This window comes from Leucopleurus acutus (genome assembly GCF_964270905.1).
Source record: "Leucopleurus acutus genome assembly, chromosome: 6".
Taxonomy (NCBI): domain Eukaryota; kingdom Metazoa; phylum Chordata; class Mammalia; order Artiodactyla; family Delphinidae; genus Leucopleurus; species Leucopleurus acutus.
In genome coordinates, this window is record NC_139149.1 from 59,260,891 (window position 1) to 59,283,824 (window position 22,934).

The following is a 22,934-nucleotide window of genomic DNA, read 5'->3' on the forward strand; positions in this document are numbered from 1 at the left end:
TTCTCTAATTATTAGGGATGTTGAGCATCTTTTCACGCGCCCACTGGCCATCTGAATGCCTTCTTTGGAGAAATGTCTATTAAGGTCTTCTTCACATTTTTCGATTGGGTTGTTTGGTTTTTGTTGTTGTTGTTGTGTTGTATGAGCTGTTTGTATAATTCTGGACTTTGTTGACAGAATTTCTTGTAGTGGAAGAAAAGGCGAGTGATGAGACGAAGGCTTAGATTTGTAAACAGAGGAGGGAAAGGAGCTTTAATGATTTATCACAGAGTTGATATTTCCATGAAAATTATAGTCGTGAGGGTAGATATGCCACAGTGGACAGTGATCTTTGTGGAATATTATGGTTTACTTGTTTTGCATCTCTTAGCTCCTATTACTGAAATGAAAATTTAATAATAATATGTTGGTATTACCATTAAAAGAAAATCTGGACCTGATCAGGCCAGTCCATAAGGAAACCGTGAACCACTCTGTGTAAGACCTCAAAGAGAATATTCCAGCTGTTAAGAATGGGTGCCTCTCCAGAAAGTTAGCGTTTTGCTTTTTGCCAGCAAATACCTGGCTTAGGCATATCTAATGGACATGTAGACACACCTCTTAGAAAGTGAACACTCAGAATATCCTGTATATTACAAGAAAGATTAGTATCGAACTGAGGCTCTCTCCCACCACTAGAAGAAATCAGAAACAATCTCTATTGATGAGGGCTTGAACCATTCTAAAAACATGCCATCTTGCAGCATTGTGTTAGGAGATGCTGGGAGGAACTTGAACCATTTGCTAGTGCCTGCTAGAGAACAGTACTCCCAGACCAGTCAGCAGAAGCATCTGGGCAGCACTTTTCTTGTAGGGACTTCTTTGTTCCAGTTTTATGGACTCACCAAGCAGCCTTTAGTACACGTAAGTTTGTTCTGCTCTATAAGCCTGGCTAGATAGTCAGACTCCCCCAAGACTAAACTATGGACTTTGGTTCCCACAATTTAAAAAAACATGAACATAAAAAAAAAAAAATACCATGAACATATATATTTATTTGAGTGGATTAAGGAGTCTCAACTCAGTGAAATATACACATGAAATAATCTCTCCCTGGTAACCACTCTTAACTGTGTTGAGTTGAACACTTTCTTTCCCACTGGTACTTAGCAACCGTAACAACACTCAGTCTTAGTCCATAAATTTTTTGTCACTTTGGGCCCTAAAAAATATTATTTCAGTTACTAAGGGTAGTCATGTCCATTTTTTAAGGAAGACTTTATTTTTTAGAGCAGTTCAAGGTTCACAGCAAAATTGAGGGGAAGGCACAGAGATTTCCATATACACTCTGCCCATACACATGCATATCCTCCCCCGTTTTCAACATTTCCCACCAGAGGATACATTTGTTACAACTGATGAACCTACACTGACACATCATAATCACCCGAAGTCCATAGCTCACATTATGGTTCACTCTTGGTGTTATACATTCCATGGGTTTGGATGAATATATAATGACATATATTCATCATTATGGTATCATACAGAGTATTTTCACTGCTCTAAAAATCCCCTGTGCTCTGCCTGTTCATCCCTGCCCCCCAACCCCTGCCGACTACTGATCTTTTTATTGTTTCCACAGTTTTGCCTTTTCAAAAATGTCATATAGTTGGAATCATACAGTAGGTAGCCTTTTCAGATTGACCTCTTTCACTTAGTAACATGCATTTAAAGTTCCTCCATGTCCTTTCATGGCTTGATAACCCGCTTCCTTTTGTGCTGAATAAAGACGTGCCACAGTTTATTGATCCATTCACCTATTGAAGGACATCTTGGTTGCTTCCAGGTTTTGACAGTTATGCTATAAATATCCGTGTGCAGGGTCTTGTGTACACATAAGCTTTCAGCTGATTTGGGTGAATACCAAAGAGTACGATAGCTAAATCAGATGTGATGAGAGCATGTTTAGTTTTGTAAGGAACTGCCAAGCTGTCTTCCTAAGAGGCTGCACCATTTTGATTTCCCACCAGCAGTGAATGAGAGTTCCTGTTGCTCCACGTACCTGTCAGCATTTGGGGTTGTCAGCATTCGGGATTTTGGCCATTCATATCTGTGGGTAGTGGTGTCTCGTTGTTTCAATTTACATTTCCCTGGTAACATATGATGTGGAGGGCATGGAACATCTTTTCATATGCTTATTTGCCCTCTCTGGATCCTCTTTCGTGAGGTGTGTGTTAAGGCCTGTGGCCCACTTTTTTAAACAGGGTTTTTGTTTTCTTGTTCAGTTTTGAGAGTTCTTCATATAATTTGGATGACAGTCTTTTATTAGCTGTGTCTTTTGCAAATTGTTTCTCCCAGTCCGTGGCTTGTTTTCTCACTCTCTTGACGTTGTCTTTCACAGTGCAGAAGATTTTTATTTTAATGAAAGTTCCGTTTATCAGTTATTTACTTCATGGATTGTGTGCCTTTGGTGTTGTATCTAAAAAAGTCATCACCAAGCTTCCAGGTTAGTGAACACACAGAGATTCCAGGACAGTGGTACACCTGCAGAGGGTATAGAAGCTCCTCACCACTTCCCACATAGCTTGCCCTATGCATCTCTTCCACCTGGCTGTTCCTGAGTTATGTCCTTGCATAATAAAGTGGTAACCTAGAGTCCCCAGGGCACGGTGGGAAGATATGAGCTCTGAGACCAGGCAGTCTTGGGCTTCAATCCTATCTCCCCTCTTCACAGCACTGAGGCTTTGGACGTTCACTTACTCTGAGTCTCACTTTCCTACATTGTAGGATCCTTGGATGATCTGTCTGGTATATAGAAAATAATCAGTAGATCAAACACTCTAGATTGGCTGACGCAACCTCAAAAAAAAAAAAAAAAAAGGTCATTGCCATACCCAAGGTCATGTAGGTATTCTCCTATCTTATCTTCCAGGAGTTTTATAGCTTTGCATTTTATGTTTAAGCCTGTGATCCATTTTGAGTGAATTTCTGTGAAGAATATAATGTCTGTGTCTAGATTCATTTTTTTGCATGTGGACATCAGTTGTCCCAGTACCATTGTTGAAAAGACTGTCTTTGCTCCATTGTTTTTCTTTGCTCCTTTGTCAAAGATCAGTTGACTATATTTATGTGGGTGTATTTCTGGGCTCTCTGTTCTGTTCTGTTGATCTATTTGTCTCTTCTTCTGTCAATACTACGCTGTCTTGGTTACATGAAGCTTTATATTGATAGTAAGTCATAAAGTGGAGTAGCATCAGCTCTCCAGCTTTATTCTTCTCCTTCAAAATTGTGTTGGTTATTCTGGGTCTTCTGCCTCTCTATATAAACTTTAGAATACGTTTGTTAATATCCACAAAATAACTGGCTAGATCCATTTTTTAAACGTCTAGCTTTTGGTGGAGTTGAGTCTCTGAAGAGACTGAGGCTGGTGGTTCCAGCACTTGTTAGAGGGCTGTGTTGTGCCTTCTCCCATTCCCATTCCCTCTCTGCTCTTCCTTCTCTCTTGCTGGTCTATGGAGGAAGGAGAAGAAAGGAAGACATTTCTTTCTTAGTTTCTCTGCTTTTGTTACACAATATATTTTTGCATATTGTCTACATTTTTCTTAGTATTATTAATGGAATGCTACTCTATAGTTAATGTGTTAATCACAGTTAATTTGAATTTCTTGTTTGATAATTCCAAAATTTGTTATGTCTAAGTCTGGCTCTGATGCTTACTTTGTCTCTTCAGACTCTGTTTTCCTTGCCTTCTAGCATGCCTTGTGATTTTTGGTTGAAAAGCAGACATGATGTATTGGGTAATAGGAACTGAGATAAATAAGCCTTTAGTGTGAGGTTTTATGTTAATCTGGCTAGGAGTTGGGCTGTGTTTAATATTTGCTGTAGCTATAGATTCCAGAGGTTTCAAATTCCTCCAATGTCCTTGCTTTCGTCTCCTCTGCTGTGTTTGGGCTTCCCTGAGAACTCCTCCTTTGATAGAGGCTGAATCTACAGCTCATTCAGCTGTAATCCACTATGTTTATATTGGCATTTGTGGGGGGCATAGGGCAGAAGGGAAGTGAATATAGTCTTGTGATTAAATCTCAGTCATTTAGTGGGCCCGTGTCCCTGCCATGGGACTTTCACCGCTGTTTCTTAGCTGCTTTTTCCTTCTTTAGGTGAGGCAGGAAGGCCGGAGGAGACTAGAGTCAGAGAAATGCACTTCCCCCAGGTGGGATAAGACTCTGGTAAAGTCTTTTCCCTGGAGAGTAGGCCTTTGCTACGGAGAATGCTCTGGGTCTATATCATAATGCTCATTCTTCCCCTCCCCCTGCCAAAGCCACAAGGAGATCATTTGTGGCTCTTCACCATGAGAATTTGGAGGAATTCCAAGGGGTAAAGCCCACAAAAGTGTGGGTGCCCACCTAAGACTATCTCCCCCAGGAGTTTCTCACTCCCGGGTTACTCCACGTTCAGCCTCCAGCACATCATCGAAATGACCATTGTTGAGTCATATTAAAAATATTAAGAGTTCGTTTGAGCAAAAGTCGATTCGAACCTGGCAGCACGACACCGGAAGTGCTTAGGAGCACCCCACCCGTGGGAGCTCAGGGAGGTAATTTTATAGAGAAAAGGTGAAGGCAAAATTAGGAAACTATTGATTGGCAGCAGCGTAAAGCCTAGCCGGCTGTGACTGGGTGTCCTTGGGTTTCAGTGTCGGAACCTTGAGGCAGTTGCAGGCTTAGATTTGGGTTTGCTTACACAGACCACCGGGCATTAGAGCCACCTCAGTCTAACGGCCTCCTGGTTTAATTAGTTAAGCACCATTTAAGCGTTCCTACCCGTTTGTGGCTTCCAGTCCAGGTTAGGCAAATGTCCGCTGTGACTGGATTCCCCCGTTTCGCCCGATGTCGGGGTGGCAGTTTTCTGGACATACTCAGTTCTTTGATGAACCTGAAAGAAGTCATTCTTTTCACTCTGTTCAGCTTTTTCTCGTAACAGCAGGAATGACCGCTTTTCCAGATTGAAGCTGAAACTGGAAATCTACACGTCAATTTTAAACTAGGAAAAACTTTCAAAAGCCTATCGATGGAAGCCAAAGAGGTCTATAGATGAATTTTGCCATGAGTTAACAAATGGGAAAACTTACATAGTTATTTCAGAGTGGTGAAATCTGTATGAGTCTGATTTAGGTCTGTCTTTTAATTTCATTTGGTCAACCAAAGAATGATGATACCGATGCTGATTATTACAAGAATGAGACACACACTTCTAAGACCTTAGTTGTATTATTCCAAAATGCCAAAACAAGGGAAGGTAAGTGTATCGTTTTCACTAAACACGGTACATATTCTTCCCACTTCCTAAAGATTTTCTCACCTGAACTGAGAAAAGGGGGATTTGAAATCCAGAATGTTGTTGCACTTATTCATTGACTCAGATTCTCACTGACTGTTTACTCCATGGACGCTCTCCGTCCCCAAAGGCCACGAGCTCAGTTGGACCAGGTTCTTTAGCAGAGTCTGTACTTCAGCCAAGCACATTGCTCTGCACGTAGTACACCTTCCTTATATACTTGAATTGGATGTGGGCTTAGATGACGTTTTACTACGCTGGGTTGCCAGAGTTCTGCCGTGAGTTTTGTGTCCCCATCTACCTTGTCATTCTTGTCTCTTGGCTTAAACTGCTGTGCCTTTGCAAAAGGCTTCCATGAGCAAATACTTAAGTGAAAAGAATTACCCGCTTTCAAAAGGGCCTGAATATGGTTTTTCACGAGGCCTATTACAGCGCCTTATACCTCATAATGATCTACTGGGGAGCTACTGTGCGTGTTGTAATAGAGACTAAACTCATATGCTTCATCACCTGATTAGTATTTCTGAATTGGCTCTGGTGCCAAAAGGAATATTTTCCCTTACTGTTTCTCCTTTTCAGTAGTAATATAAGCATAATAAAAAGCAGTAGAATGCATCCCGTCTTCAGAAGCAAACAAGAACCAATTACGGTCACTCCTGAGGGAAGTCTTCAGGGGAGAAAGCCAAGAAAAGCAGAGAAAGCGGAATACCTCTGCCTTTATCTGTCCTCTCTGCCTAGCTTTTTAGGATCACATCTTCACAGCCCAATTCGGATTCTTTCATGCCCAGGTAGGGAGGAAGAATTTTTGTCCTCAACGCATGGTTGGTGTGTTGAAAGGTATGACGTGTAATCAGAGAGGGGGTCTGTTTCTTCTAGGACTCATTTGTGATGTGCGTTTTCTGGCTATAGATCAAGACATAGGGCAGCCCTAGGAACCAAGCCCAGGAAGCATTAATGAAGGCCCACTCTATGCTACGCACTGTCCACCTTCCTTACCTGTAGCCCACCAGGAAGTGTGGCTGGGGAGATACGGAATAGGAGAGGCTGAGAGGGCTGGGGTTGAACATGGAACAGCCCTGTGCCCACTCTGTGGTCACAGCAACCACCCTCTGTGGAGGGTCCTGGGCTGTTTGTCCTCTGAGCAGTATTTTGCCCTCCCTGTGCTCTGCTGTGCATCACAAGGAAGCCGACCTCCGCAGGGCCTTGGTTTTGCCTTTAGGGTTGGTTTTCTTGCTTTGATCCATCTTCTCACCAATATCAGTCACCAAGCTCCTTCTTTCCCTCTTCTGTTTAATCATTTATAAAATGCAATTCTTTCCCTTATTCTCTGGTTTATGGCTGGAGAGGGATGGGATGCGGAAGGGTCTCCAGCTCCCCTCAGCGGTGGGAGGGTGGCAGCATCTCCAGCAGCGGCTGGACCTCTAGGACCAGGAGGCCCTCCGGGGTTCCAGCTCCCACCAGGACACCTGGCTCCGGCTCTGGCAATGCCTGCTCCTTCCTCTGTCCCCCCACCTGAGGGCTTCCTGCTTGGCTAGAATCCAGGTTACCTCCTCATCACCTCTTTGGCTTCTCAGCTCTTGCACCACCTGTAAAGCTAGTTTCCAGCATTAAATTCCCTCCATGGGAAATACTGAGTGCTTTCCATTTTCCCGCTCGGACTTCAACTTCTACCTACCTTTCTGGTATATTTGTCCCAGCCCTGGAAGGGCAGTCCCTCAATGCCAAATGTTTTATTGCCACAAAGTTGCTTTTTTTTTTTTTTTTTTTTTTTTTGCGGTATGCGGGCCTCTCACTGTTGTGGCCTCTCCCGTTGCAGAGCACAGGCTCCAGATGCGCAGGCTCAGCGGCCATGGCTCACGGGCCCAGCCGCCCCGCGGCATGTGGGATCTTCCCGGACCAGGGCACGAACCCACATCCCCTGCGTCGGCAGGCGGACTCCCAACCACTGCGCCACCAGGGAAGCCCCAGAAAGTTGCTTTTTAAAAAGTGAATTCAGACCAAGCATGATGCATGGTGCTAACGTGTCATCTCCGTAGGATGTCATGAACATTTATTGCTGGAAACGCATAAGATCAACTCTGGTACCTGGTAACTGAGAAGGGCTTAGATGCATTTTTCTCAATGAACTTTAATTAAATGGATTGTTAACTCTTCCACAGTGTGAGCCATGATATCTGTAGGAGAAGAGAGCAGGTGCGATGGGTCACTGTTCCTGCAGCGTAGACACTGGAATAAGACTGACCTGGATTCACTTCCCAGCTCTTCCAGCCATTAGCTGTGTGAGCTCAAGTCCCTGTGTGTTGCTGGCCTTAGTTTTCTCAATAAAATTTGAGGGTAATAATAAAATAAGGCAACACATGTAAAAGGCCTGACACAGGAAATCCTTGGTCTTGCTTTTAGGGCTGATTTTCTTGTTTGGATTCTCACTAATCACCCCATCCTGCTTCTTTCCCTCTCCTATTGAGGGAATGAAATTTATAAAATGAAATTCCTCTCCTCATTTCACTAAAGCTCAGCTAAAGTGAAATTCTCAAAGATAAAAACTTTACTTGAAAGCCAAGGGAAACCAAAAAGGAAATAAATAAGCAGATACAAAAGCAATAAAGTCATACTCCCTATGGAAGGGGCCCCTGAACAGGCATTGGCAGTGACTTTGTGTCCCAGGGACCCGGCCTACCTGTCACAGCCCTCTGCCTCACAGCGCATGGCTGCTAGGCACCAACGTAGCTCTTACATCATAGAAGCTTGCCTAACTGAATACGGGATGGAGTCCCTTTCAAAGACAAGGGTTTATTCCCCTCCCCCCCCAAGTAAAACTTTCCCTGCTTTCACCCTGTGTGTGTTCCTTGGAGGTTTTATTTAAATAAAGGGACTGTCCCCCTCTCAAAGCATCTATTCATTATGTTGCCTCCAAACCTAAAATCTCTGAGCCAGGGAAGGTTCTGAGAATGCTGCCTTTCAACAGATTAAACAGCCTCTTGGTCCTGGGATTATCTCGCTAAAAGGCAACCTGTGTACGTTTTTGCTCCTTTAGAAGTTGCAAATCAAAGGAACTGGTTGAAGTCTGATGCTTCCCCTGCTTTGGTAATAGTTTCCTTTCAGGGCTCCAAGGAAGCAAAAAGGGAACTGTCCAACCAAATTGACTACCTAGGGACCACTTGTTAGCATTTTGCTTACATACAGTCATTTTTGTAGAAACAAATAAACAGATGCAATCTTCAAATAATGTTTCATCGCGCCTACCAAAGAATAAACATTCATCAGTTATCCTCAAGCACGGGCATCTTCTTGACCTCTGGCTCAGCCAGCCTCTCAAAGACTACTGCAAAGGGAAACAGATGTGTTTTCTTCCATAGGAAAGAAAAGGTTACCTCAGAAGCTTATCCTACATTCATCTACTCTAGACCACAAATACCTACACTTCCTTCTTCTAAGACAGGAAGAAGAAATGGGTTTCTGCTGTTATTTTCAAGAATAGCCAGAGGCTTCTACAATTTGGATGCATAACCAGGCACAGTCCTAGACTTATAAACCAACCTGCGTAACGTAAAGAGACAAGGTGCATGAGTACTGGGAACTCACAACCTGGAAATAATCAACTGTTTTGACTGCACACATTTCCAGCGCCCCGGTGCATGCTGGCCTCCCCCCTTTTGAACATGATTCCAGGTGATTTGGCATCACGGAATTCTCTCTGTCTTTTTTGAGGAGGTGGTACAGGGAGTCTGTGAGCTCATGGTCCCTTTCCCATGAAAGGTCTGCCATAAGAGAGCGTGGGCTACTTCAGGACAAAGTCGGTCTCTGTTTAAAGCTGCTATTGAATTTGACCAGATTGACATTCCTTGGTCTATGCTAGTTGTAAACAGAATGCTGCTCAAATATTATAATATTGCTTGACATTTGTGCTCTAGTGATTTCGAGAGGAAGAAAAGGTCTAGATGCCAGCAAGGTGATGACAATGTTTAAGTTCAGTGCGATTTCATTCTAAATTCATCTGTGTCTCATCTATGCTGTTCTTAAAACTTAGGATTCTTTTCCCTTTTTTCCTTAATTCTATTATAATGTTAAGAGCAGCAACCCATCTGAAACTTATGGTTAATAAAAAGGAAGGCATAGGGCTTCCCTGGTGGCGCGGTGGTTGAGAGTCCGCCTGCCGATGCAGGGGACACGGGTTGGTGCCCCGGTCCGGGAAGATCCCACATGCCGCGGAGCGGCTGGGCCCATGAGCCATGGCCGCTGAGCCTGCGCGTCCGGAGCCTGTGCTCCACGGCGGGAGAGGCCACAGCAGTGAGAGGCCCACGTACTGCAAAAAAAAAAAAAAAAAAAAAAAAAAAAAGAAGGCATATGTTTATACATGTATATTCATATTTAGGTACCTAAAGTATTTAAAATTAATATTGACTTTTCATTTTCCCTATTGATTATATATTAAGACAAAGGAAAAACCTACCAATTTATTTTCAATGCAATGGCTTCTATTTGCAAAAAGGATGGGTTTTTAGTATAAAGTATAGTAATCTCTGTGTTAGTTTTCTGTGACTGCTGTAACCAATTGTGTAAGCCACAAGCTTAAAGAAACACAAATGAATAACCTTACAGTGCTGTAGTTTAGAAGTCTGAAGTTGGTCTCACTGGGCTATAATCAAGGTATCAGCAGGCCCGTTCCTTCTGAAGGCTCCAGGGGGAAATCATATATTGTTCCGCCTTTTCCATCTTCCAGAGGCTGCCCTCACTCCTTGCTTCTTGGCTTCCTCCACCATCAAAGCCAGCAAAATCAGGCTGAGTCCTACTCCCACTGTTAGCGCTCTGGTTCCAACTCTTCTGCCTCCCTCTTCCGTCTTTTAAGGACCCTACAATTACAGTTACATTGGAGCCACCTAGAAACATCAGAATAATCTGCTTATTTTGATCCTTAACTAAATCACATCTGCAGAGTCCCTTTTACCATGTAATCTAACATATTCATAGGTTCTGGGGATAAGGACATGGACATCTTTGGGGGCCATTATTCTGCCCACCGCAATCTAACAGGTACATGTACTACTTACCTTCTGGAAGTGGCATAAACAGCGTTGTGTTGATGGTTCTATCACCACCTTTGACAGAATGTATCTTTGCCATTACCAGATATTTCAGAAAAATAGAGTGAAGGGGTTTCAGTAGGACTAGGGGAGTCAGCTGTGTAGCTGTGTAGCAAGTCATTTCCCTGAGATTCCAATTCAGCACCTTCATCTGAAGAATGTGGATAGCGCTAGGGGCTTTATCTAGATCCTAGAGCTGTTCTGATAGTCGCAGAATCCTGAAAACTTTGTATACCACTTTGCAGATGAAAGAGATGGTACACTAGCTGCCCCGGTGCGTTCCAGGAACTTGAGTATGTAAAACCACAAAGAAGCATCATTTAAAAATTAAAACTTTGGGCTCTGGTGGCGCAGTGGTTGAGAGTCCGCCTGCCGATGCAGGGGACACGGGTTCGTGCCCCGGTCCGAGAAGATCCCACATGCCGCGGAGCGGCTGGGCCCCTGAGCCATGGCGGCTGAGCCTGCGCGTCCGGAGCCTGTGCTCCGCAACGGGAGAGGCCGCAACAGTGAGAGGCCCGCGTACCGCAAAAAAAAAAAAAAAAAAAAAAAAAAAAATTAAAACTTTCTAACAATACAAATTGCAGGAAGAGAATCTTAACTACATGAGAGAGGAGGAAGTCGCTCATTTCCATTCTAAATCGGTCCTTTATCCCTATCCCCTGAGATAGGTCATTTTAATCTGTATTCATGTTTATCTTTTGTTTTGTCCTCTGCCCTGATGTTTGTTATGCTGTGGGTAGGTATTGATTCCCTTCTCATTAAGCCTGCAAACATCTAATCATTCCTATCTGTTTGGTTGTTTTCATTTTTAATAATTTACGTTTAAATTTTGGCAAATCGAATGGTCTTAATTTTGCCCTTTGAATGCCCGTGCATTCAAGTTCTTTAGGCAGATTTTCTCTCTTGCTTTTTTAATCCTATTTTGAGTTTTATAAAAATGGATGTTTCTTGTTATTCCCTGACCCATAATTTTCTTCAGTGAGCTTTTTGTTTAATTTTCTTTTGCTTTAACATTTTATTTTTCAGACACCTCTCATTGAACCTCACGTTCCTCTTCGTCCTGCTAACACCATTACCAAGGTAATGGGATGTAGGTGGGTTGATGAGCCAGCAGAGCTAGCTTCTTAAGTAACTACTGGAAGTGGTCCATATGTCAGAGCATCACATCAAGAAACTGTGGATACAGTTTCTAGAAACAGTATATATCGGTGTGTCTCAGTTCTCAGTGTAAAACAGTGACATGTCACACGAGTGAACAATGCAAATGTACAAGCGGATTGTATTTTTCAAGTAAAAGTCAGATTGGAAAGTGATTTAGTGATGCATCTGGTTTGTTTTCCATCTATAAACTCTCTTTTCTCTTCCCCTCCTCCCATCTGATTAAAATTCAGGTTCCTTCAGAGAAGATCCTCAGGGCTGGAAAAATATTACGAAATGCCATTCTCTCTCGAGCACCTCACATGATAAGAGATAGAAAATACCACCTAAAGACATACAGGTATGTGCAATAATTCTAAAGGCTATGGCCCCCTCAGATTAGTGAAGTTAGAACAAACTTGTGTTTCCCTGTTTTCCATCCATGGGCAGCATGTTTTATGACCCTCCAGGTTCTGGAAGTTAAGCTTGTCTTGGATCCCCACTTAAGTCTAATTAGCCCTCGTATTCCCAGGAGTTACTCCTAAACTAATTTGCTTAGACATTGCTTTAACTGTGATGAACATAGAAAACTTCTGTAATTCTGTTTGCTGAAGTGTATTTTAGGAAACACTACTAGATTTAGATGAGATTCAACTAACATTTACTAAGTGTTCATTTGTACTTGAAGCCCTGTACCAGGCCACTTTATATATATATATTATCTCATTTCATCCTCATCACAACCTGCGAGGTAGGTGTGTGGCCATTTTTCAGATGATAAAACTGAGGCTCAGAAGAGATTAAATAGTTTTCCTTGACCAAGTCACAAATCTAGTGAATGGCAGTGCCAGGATTTAAACCAAGGTTGGTTTATTTGCACGTTTCATTCATTCATTCTGTCGTTCATTCATTCCACACATTTATTAAGCACCTCCGGGGCACCAGGCATTATTGTGTTCCAAACCCTAAGGATACAGGAGTGAAAGAAATATAAAATGCCCTTTACATAATTTACTTTCTAATGTAGGATTTCATTCTAGTATGCATATAATAAGATACGCAACTCTGTTTCACCTCTGTAATCATATAGAATAAAGACCCATTATAGCTGCCACTGGAGTTAAGAAATGATAAAGACAGGGGCTGTATGATTTAGTCGACCTTCTGGAATGACTGAACCATGGTGGGTAAATGAAGGATTCATGTCTAATCTTTAACTTTTGATTTTATCAACTCAGCAGCGGTTTAGGAACTAGAACGTCCTGTCTATGGCACAAAAGCCTTCACTCCCTCTCCCTGCGCCCACGGTTCAGACTCACAGCCCTCTTTCAGCAGTCAGTCGGACTCTCTCATTTAGCCTTGTTTAGACATGACCTCAGAACCCATCAGACTTAGCATGAGTCAAAACCCATTTGACTCACATGAACCAAATTCATAAGACACAGTGAAAAGCTAGAATACAAATTTTAAAGTTACCACAAAGGATACATATATATATCTTTCTAGTGACCGTCAACCATGATAGTACCTGTAAAATTACACCTGGTTTACCCTAGAGCAAACCTTCCAGTATATGTACCTCAAATCCAGTCTCTTTCCCAAGGACAGAGATGGAAACACGTTGCAAATGCTTTCTCTTTGGATCACTTTTTCGGCACTCCCTGCAAACTAACACTCTTCTGCTTGCATTTGTCATGAATATGCTTATAAGACCAAAACTGGCAGCTTGTTACATTTAGATTGGCCTCTTCTTGATAGAATTCTGGAAATGAGATGGGATTTGAGAAACACTTTCATCAGTAGCGTGCTCCTCTTAGGGCATGTTCCCTCTCTTAAGACCGATTGCTCCCCTTGCCCTTTTAATGTGGATGTTTACCAGCTACCATTTTGGTTGATTACATTTGGAAGCCTTTTCCTTCAACTCTGGAAGTTCATTCTTTTTTTGGCATCTGTAGTTCCTACACCCTGTTACAGTTTTGAGGGAAGTAAAGGTTAAACTCATGTGTCCATGTCCTCAGAGAGAGTTCAAACTCTTTAACTCATTAAGTAGATCTCAGACATCTCATACAGCTAAAGGACCTTTTTCTTTTTAAATTTATATTCCCTTAGTTTAAGATGTGATTATGCTTTCCCAAGTGTTGACTTGCATTAGGGAAATTCCATTAAAGATGTCATCTTTGGTGACAAATAACGGGAGCTAGAAGTCAGAACCCATAATCTCTTTCTTGCACCATAGTCCTAAGATTTTAACCCCCTGAAATATAGGTGTTACGTCTATTCCGCACCCTATGACACAAATTAATGATCTGTTGATAATGACCCATGGACGCAACCGGAAGCCAGAGGCATGATTTCTTTTTCCTGCAGGACATTTTGAGTGCCTGGTCCCAGATCTTGTTTCCAGTCCCCTCCTCTCCCTCCCTCCTGTTTTCACCTGCCGCCACTTCTACCGTTACTGCAGTGCAAAGGGATTGAAGTCTCCCCAGATGCAGCATCACCCCCGGTGATCACCACACTAGAGATCAGCTGTCGATTTTAAAATAGCTAAAGATCTTTAATAGAGAGGAAACCCGGTGATTCCACCAGCCACAAGTGGCACAGCTGTGTGTCTTTGTTCTGTGTTCTGACTGCAAGACTCTCACACCCTGTCCCAGGGCCGAGAGGCTCTGGGGTCATCTCAACACCATACGCTCTTTTTAGTAAAAGTAATCATTGAATTAAAAGCCACATGAAATTGATCTTTTTATACTTTTACATGACTTTTCCCATTAATAAATTCTCAAATTAGATGAGGAACATGACACATCATACGTTTGGTTCACAATGAATAGTAACTAGGTGCCTCTTTGCCTATTGAAGCTCTAAAGTGTAGGTATGGACTGTAATCAGAGCAGTCCTAGAAATCTAACAGCTTTCTCAGGACATCCTCCTTGTGGTGTATTCTTGGGTCAGACCCGAATCAGGACATCCCAGGAGTTCTGATAGATTTCAGCGTTCCTGGAGTCTTAGAACTGGACGTGGCCTTTGAAGCCATCTTTTCCTCCTCTTTTCTTTTACACATGAAAAAACTGAGAACCAGAGATTTGAAACGATATGGCCAGAGTCACACAGCTAATAAGTAGTAGACCAGGTGCTGGATCTCATGACTTCTCCCAGGCTAGGCTCTTCCTAAAGTGCACCAGCGCTGGGAATCTCCTCCAGTTCACACTAGAGAGGAGCTCCCTGGGCTGGAACCAGTCTTAGTGCCCCAGAGATGATGGCATCCTCAGCACAGGAGGGGAGGTCACCAGTGACTCAGACCCAGCTGCAGGCAGCCAGCTGCTCTGAAACTCCCTGCTTATTCCCGTCCCTTGGGATTCCTCCCCCGGACTTCAAGATCCCATTTCCTCCGTTGAACAGTCATGCCACGGACACCCCTCTCCCCACTGAAGGTTTCCTAATACGTGTGTATAGTTATATGTTTCCGAACTAACACACGTAGTTTGCCCATCCTGACCAGCTTACCACAGAGGGTCATCATAGGGATGAACGCGTGCCTGTACAGAAAGGATCTGGAGCTCTTCAGATGACAGGCTCTGTCGAAGTGCAGATGCTCATTGCATCACACTTTTTTCAGAGATTTGCATCGCTAATTGCTTGTTTCTCCCAGCACCCCTCTGAGGAAGCTCAGTAGTATTACTTGAAAACAGAAAGTGCTATATAATTTTGCATTTACACATAGCCTTTCACGGAGCATCTCCTAGGGCCTCACAAACCTTAACTCACTCCTCAAAAGGCTCCGGTGAAGGAAGTCAGAATTATGCTTTGCCTTCATTTTACACTGAGATTTTTCTGGGACCGGCTCAAGAGTTTCTGGCCCTGGGATTCTCTTGCCAGGTCACGCTCCCCGTCTAGCTGCCCTTTAGTCTCCCCTGGGGCTGCTGCCTGTAATGCTCTTTCGCTTAGCCAGCCTTGCCTAGAAGGTTCTCTCGTGAGTTGAGTGGTTTTATTGGTTTGTACAAAAGTTTGAGAACCTGAGGCCACATCACGCAGTGCTTTGTTTGCCGTGAGACCTCTTAGGGTGGAAGAGCGTGGAGCCCCGTGGGAGGGTCTCCTCTCAGAAGCCATCTCCCGTCCTTCATCTGCAAGGGGGTGACTTCCCCTCCTTTGTGTCCTCCCGCTCCTTAGACAATGCTGCGTGGGGACCGAGCTGGTGGACTGGATGCTGCAGCAGACTCCATGTGTTCACTCCCGAATTCAAGCTGTTGGCATGTGGCAAGTCCTGGTAGAAGACGGTGTTCTCAACCACGGTAAGATGAGCCACGGTCCCTGGAAAACCCTCCAGAAACGCTAGGAAGTGCACTTCCCTAGGTAGGTTGTGGCTGAACTCCCACATGGGCCAGAAAGAATTATGATCCCTTTAGGGACCCGCAGAGCTAGCATCTTCATTCAGCAGTACAAATGCAGCAAGTGGATGCCGTTGACTGCAGTGTTCCACCATTGTACCTTCCTAACTTGGGAGAGCGGATGAAGGGAAAATGAAATTGAAAGCCGAGTGCGTCAGTTCCAATTATGTTTATTAGTTTGCATTCACGGTTCATCAATAGCATGGTTATACTCTGAGCATTGCATAGCAGTCCTGATGCAGGGGCCGACGGAAGAGCAACAGAGCATGTGGCCGGGCTGATAATATGAAAGAGAGTACTGAATTCAGAAGCTGAGTTTTCTGGGAGAGCCAGTTTTTTTGTACCCACACGTAATAGCAGGAGTGTGCTCTGTGGCGTAGCCCCTGATAGCCACAGGGGCTCTCACTGAGCAGAGTAGCTATTCAGGACTGGAGTGGAACTGTGATTGAACTCCTCATGCCATTTGTTTTAAAGATCACTTTTCCAAACTGACAAACTATTAAAATCATTAATTTTTAAATACCTGGGAATCTAATGATGCTCTTGCCAGTGTTTTCACAGACTTTACTGTGTATACAAATCATCTGGAACTCTTGTTAAAATGCGGATTCTGATTCAGCAGGGCCGGGATGGGTCCAGAGAGTCTGCATTTCCAAAAGCTCCCAGACGACGCTGATGCTGCAGTTCCAGGGATCATATTTTGAGCAGCAAGGATCCTCCCACTCCTCCTTATCTTTGGATAGAGTTGATGCTCCCTCCTGAAAAGGGGCTTAAGAGCTTTAAGACACAGAGATGAGCGATTCTAAGCCAAGTTTAGGACTTTGTCCTACTGAGATCTAAATCTTCTTGTTTAAAGGGAATGAGAGAAAAAAAAAAAAAAAACTCTTTAAAACTTGAACTGGAAGGAAATTACCATAATATCCTAGGGGTATATGACCTAGATGTTTGGTATATGACCTAGATGCTTGGTCTTGTCAGCTTTGTTCAGACAATTTAATTTTTTAACTGCAGACAGACGTGTTTATAAGCAGTACACATAGAAAGAAAAACATCAATTCTGATCCTGACGAAGTCGGGTTTTCTGTTTTTTGCTAAGTCTGTACTTTGAAACAAACAAACAAACATTATAGAGCATGATCTGGTAGTTGGTTATTTTCCTGTTTAGGACGGATATCCCACATGCTAGAAAATGTCACCAAGGCAATTCTTGCTGGTCAGAGTGCTCATCTCAGGAAAGCTGGCAGGTTCTCATACGAGAGTCCCAGGGCAGCTCAGGAGATGGGCGGGTCAGAGAGGGCTGTGAGGTGCATGACTGCAGCCCGGAGGTCGCATCCTACAGCTGCACCCGCCTGGGTGAGGCCGAGGGAGACGGGTGAGGAGTCTCACCACTTTGCTGCCACTTGGCTCTCTTGCCCGACACCGTCCATCCGTTTCTGGTAAACGGGCCCGTGAGGCAGAGGTGCAGCAGCTAACGCTTGCCTCCGTGTTTCCCCTAGTGGACCAGGAGCATCATTTCCAAGATAAATATTTATTTTATCGATTTCTGGATGATGAGCATGAGGATGCCCCTTTGCCTACAGAGGAGGAGAAAAAGGAGTGTGACGAGGAGCTGCAAGACACCATGCTGCTGCTGTCGCAGATGGGCCCCGACGCCCACATGAGGATGATCCTCCGCAAACCGTGAGTGAGACCGTGCGGCTCCCCCTGCTGGTCACCCGTGCAAAGGTGCACACCTGGGCGGAGGAAAGCAAGGCTGACTTCAAAAGACGTGGCCGGGCTTCCCTGGCGGCCCAGTGGTTGAGAGTCCGCCTGCCGATGCAGGGGACGCGGGTTCGTGCCCCGGTAAAAGAAGATCCCACATGCCGCGGAGCGGCTGGGCCCGTGAGCCATGGCCACTGAGCCTGCATGTCTGGAGTCTGTGCTCCGCAACGGGAGAGGCCACAACAGTGAGAGGCCCGCGTACCGCAAAAAAAAAGATGTGGCCTTCCTTCCCCCAGGGCCAAAGGAGAGGTGCTGAAGGAGTGACAGATATGTCTGCCTCTTGTGTTTGAGCCAGATAGTTCCACTTCCCTTGTGCATGAGTTAAAGCTAGAGAGATTTCTCGCAGTTGGCTCGGGGTGTCAAAACTGGGTACACGTATTAAATGACCTTTGGTCCATGACAAACAAACTGCTCTGCTTCTGTGCCAGACTGTGGAAGCCCCTTTCTTCCTGTTGCAATAGGACAGAGGTCGTCAGAACCATTAGACCTCATACCTGTGCTTGTATGCCTCCTTTCATTCATTCAGCACATACTTTCACCCCATGCGGAGGCTTCTGCTCCTTAGCTTAAAGACACGTTCTTTTTTTCTTTTTTTTAATTGAAGTATAGTTGATTTACAATATTGTGTTAGTTCCTGGTGTACAACGAAGTGATTCAGTTTTATATTTTTTTCAGATTATTTTCCACTGTAGGTTATTGTGAGATATTGAATATAGTTCCCTATGCTATACAGTAAATCCTTGTTGTTTATCTGTTTTATGTATAGTAGTTTGTACCTATTAATCCCATAGTCCTAATTTATCCTCCCCCCTCCCTTTCCCCTTTGGTAACCATAAGTTTGTTTTCTATGTCTGTGAGTCGGCTTCTGTTTTATATATAGATTCACTTGTATTACTTTTTAGATTCCACATATAAATGATACCATATAATATTTGTCTTTCTCTGAGTTACTTCACTTAGTATGATATACTCTAGGTCCATCCATGTTGCTGCAAATGGCATTATTTCATTCTTTTTTATACCTGAGTGATATTCCATTGTGCGTGTGTGTGTGTGTATATATATATACCACATCTTCTTTATCCATTCATCTGTTGATGGACATTTAGGTTGTTTCCATGTCTTGGCTATTGGGAATAGCGCTGCTATGAACATGGGGCTGGATGTATCTTTTCGAATTAGAGTTTTTATCTTAAGGGCACATTCTTAAGAGAACACCACTGCTCCATTAAACTCTTCAAGGCCTCCAGTCAGCCAGTGAGGTGTTCCCTCCCTTCCAGCTCAGTGGAAACCCACCTGACCCTCAGCTAAAGTTGAGGACTCCGATGAGTTTTATCTGATCAATCCAGAAAGAGTGTATTGAGCCCCTCATCTGTTCAGGGCACTCAGCTAATTGCCACAGGGCATATGAAGAAGGGTATATGCCTCAGTCCCAACCTCAGGGAGACCTTTTCAATGAGAGGTGACTTGGCCCCCGGATCTGAAACCACTGCACACAGAGCTTATGTTTTTCTGCTGGAAACGAAATCCCTCTCCACCCGGCAACCGGTGCGCGCCGGCTGTGGGTGTCGACTCCGAGTCACTGGCTTGGCCGACCTCCATTCGTCAGCGGGGCTCGACAAGAGCCTTATACTTTACCCGTGTCGCGTGTCCCCTGGGCGCTTTCCAAGTGCGAGGTGTCCCTCAGACCAGCTTCCCGGCGTGGGCCCCGCACACCAACTCACAGCAGCCTCTCACCGCACCCTCCTTCCCTTTCCCCAGGATTCCCCCCTTTCCCTTGCCCTTACTCCATGCTGCAAAAAGGCTCTTCAGCATAGCTCATTGTTTGGTCACACCGTGACCCCTTTGTCACAGCTTCCTCTCGGGTCTCAATGTCCTGCGCCGTGTGTTTCAGAGGCCTTCCCTCCACCCAGTTAGCGTCGTCATCCTTAACTCCAGAGCCATGGTTTTTAGCTCCTTTAACCTCAAAACGCTTTCTTCAAACAAAACTGTTGCTGGAAAATCCAAAATATCAAACAGAAAACCCAGAGCTTCACTGACCTTCATGCGTCGTAGTCAAGAAAACTGCCCAGGAATTTATGTTTTCTCTGCCCTGAAGGACCACAGGGGTTGGGGAGCGACGGGAGAATCCCCAGGCCTTGGGGAACTCCGATGAAGGCCCCCACTCTAAACCGTGTTCTCCTTCCCGTCAGACTGCTTCCCCTCTCTCTTCCCCACACCCCCGTGTCTTATTGTCCTTCGTTTACCTCATCATTTGCTGGCTTCATCCCTTCTTGCTCTTCTTGCTGCCATCTTCATTCAAGCCCACATCACACAGTGGTTCTGAATCAGATGGGGACAGCCCCTAGGGGCATCAGGAAATGTGGGATGCTGAACACACACCAGTACCTAGAACCCTCCAAAACAAGCTGCCCTGAAAAGAATGCCCCTGTTGAGAAACATTATTGGAAACTGTGAGTTTCTTAAAGGCAAAGACATAGCTCATTTTACTTCATCATTCATTCATTCATTTAGTCATTTAACCAATATTTATTGAACATCTATTTTGTCCTAGATACTATGTTAGTTGCAAAGGCTGCAGCATTGAACTAGAGGGTTGCACCTCCCTCCTGGAGCTTTCTGTCTGGGACAGAAGATAGACCGTAAACAACTAGTTATGCAAGTAATCATTTAATCACCACTGCACTACATGCTACAAAGGAAAATGTAGTGTATGTTGATAGAATGCAATATGGAGAGGGAAATTGAACTTGTTGTGGAAATTAGAAAAGGCCGTATCCCTAGCTCTGTGCATTACACCAAGCTGACCGTCAGTAAACCTTTGCTTAGTGAACGAATGAATAAATGAACATTTAGCCCCAGCTCTGATGTTCCCTCAGCTCTCCCTTGCTTCAAGGGAGACAGAAATGCCATTCAATTCACAAACATTTTTGAGCATCTACCAAAGATGTTTCTAAAAAGTAGCAAAATGGTTCATGCCTTTGGAGAGTTTCTAATCCAGTGGGATAGGCACTCCCAAATTGGATTCAGATGCAGCAAACATATATTGAGTGCTGGTTGTGTGCAAAGGCACCACGCAAGGGGTATTTGTGCTAATTGTTTGATTCACCCTCACAAGAGCCTAAGAGCTGGGTTCATGAGTTACCCTTAGAAATAGGAGCCTGTACTTGTGCTTCTCTTTTCTTCCATACAGCACTGAATCGCATAATCCTTGGCAGCCCAAAGATTCTTCAGAGGAAATTACATTCCAAAGTTTGGACTTTTTTAACCTATCACTGGCTGCTAAAGTACAGGTTTCACCCGTATCCCGAGGTACATCATTTTGGGCGCCCTTGGGATCTTCCCATCTTTTCAGGTTTTATGAAACCTCAAATGTTGGAACTGGGCTGGCAGTTCTTTTGACTTGGTACTCTTAGATTTCCTTTCTATTGGAATGACAGCGCCTAAGAAATGGAAAAGTGAAAAAGAAGGAATCTAATTCTATGAGACAGACTTTCAAACTATACACACACACACACACACACACACACACACACACACACCATTTTTTTGATCTGATAATAACCTTTGGAACTTCTACTTTACTTAAGTGGAAAGAAAATAAGCTGAGATTATCAAGAATTGATGGTATCACTGCTGTCCTTGAAGAGAGCAGCCGAACACTTTGCTCCTGGGAACTTGAGGGCATGTTCACAGGTTCTGTAAATGTTGACTTTTTACTGCCCAAACTGCCAAGTCATTAAGAAATATGGAGGCGTGAGATGCATTGGTTCCGTATTGACCGGGGCAAGACCCCCCAGTATAGTAACTCAGCACAGCTGCATTTTATAATAGTCACCACTACCAGAGAGGTTGCAGAACTCTGATAATTACTGAGAAAGAAATAACACAATATTCTTTGATGAGAAGATTACTTGGAGAATTTGATTGTATAATGAAGATGTTGCTTTGAAAGGTACTTCCTTATTGTTCTGAATCTGAGACTCACTAGCAAAAAAAAACGTGTCACTTGTTTTGACAGGCTACTTAGAAAAATTCTCTGTTTATTACATGAACTGCGGCATTTTAACTGTCAGACTATGAAAGAATGTTCTGTAGTTTAAAAAACAGAATAGAGCTTCAGGGGAAATTTTTGGCACACTCTTGTTGCTATTGGTATTGAAAAAAAACATACATTCTGAATGCGAAATTAGCTTTTTATGTGGTGGCAGGCAGAGTGGCTCACAATGCCCATCCTGGTTTTACAGGTGCAGACCTGGACGGCATTTGGGGGCAAGTGCTATGGAACAGTGACAGTTTGATGGTGCTGTTGCTGCAGCTTCCAGGCAGGGCCATCAGACCTAAAATGAGCTCTTGGAGCTTATTGTTTTGATTTTGCTTCGTTTAAAAGTCTAAAAACAAGAGGTTACCCTACAGCAAATAGACACAGTGGAGACCCTTGCCAGCAGAAACATGGACTCTGGCTACCTTTGAGCAGGTACTTTGGAGAGGGGCCGTGGGCAAAGAGATGTGGAATGAGCAGGTAAGCAGGATGTTACGAACTTGAGGCCAGCTGGATAAAAAGAGACTTCAAGGAGACAAAGAAGGCCCTTGCCATACAAGCCTCCCAACTTCTCCTTCCAAGTAAAGTGAGACCTAGTGCTGCACTGTTTAGAATGATCTATCAGAAACCAGCCTAAAGGCGGGAGGGAAATGAAGAAGATGCCATTTCCCAAATCTAATTCTAGGTCTGTCTGCAATTTTGAAATTCCCTAAAAGCCTAGAAGCTTAAGACAGTTGGGCCTGAGCAGAAGGGGGGGGGAAAATGAAATTTAAAAAATATATATATATAAACACATAAGAGAATTGTTGGTAGGTTATGGAGTCTTCCAAATGGGTCAGAAACTCATAAGCTCGAGTTCATTTATTTCATGGGATCAAGTAATATTTTCTAACATATCCTATGGGGCATAAGATTGAAAGGAAACAATGTAAGATAATCAAGTGATATGAGAAAATACCAGAAGGGGGAAGGAGGGTTGTTTATCAGTCAATTGGCTACATTAAGACAGCCTCCACCCTCTGTTCCACACACTTGCTCTAGAGGGCACTTGAGAGGCTATGTGTTTTCGTTAGCAGAACCGGCTCTTTTTTTTTTTTTTTTTTTTTTTTTCTTTTTTTTTGCGGTACGCGGGCCTCTCGCTGTCGTGGCCTCTCCCGTTGCGGAGCACAGGCTCCGGACGCGCAGGCTCAGTGGCCATGGCTCACGGGCCCA

At 43.9% G+C, this 22,934-nt stretch overlaps 1 protein-coding gene across 1 annotated transcript in view; it reads left to right on the forward strand.

Moving 5' to 3' along the window:
* The window catches only part of RAPGEF4 (Rap guanine nucleotide exchange factor 4), a 319,624-nt gene that overhangs the window by 222,135 nt on the left and 74,555 nt on the right, over nt 1–22,934 (forward strand). Inside the window, 4 exon segments of the mRNA XM_082841163.1 lie at nt 11,424–11,477; nt 11,789–11,895; nt 15,702–15,823; nt 17,416–17,599. Of these exon segments, the coding sequence (XP_082697289.1) occupies nt 11,424–11,477; nt 11,789–11,895; nt 15,702–15,823; nt 17,416–17,599 (467 nt within the window).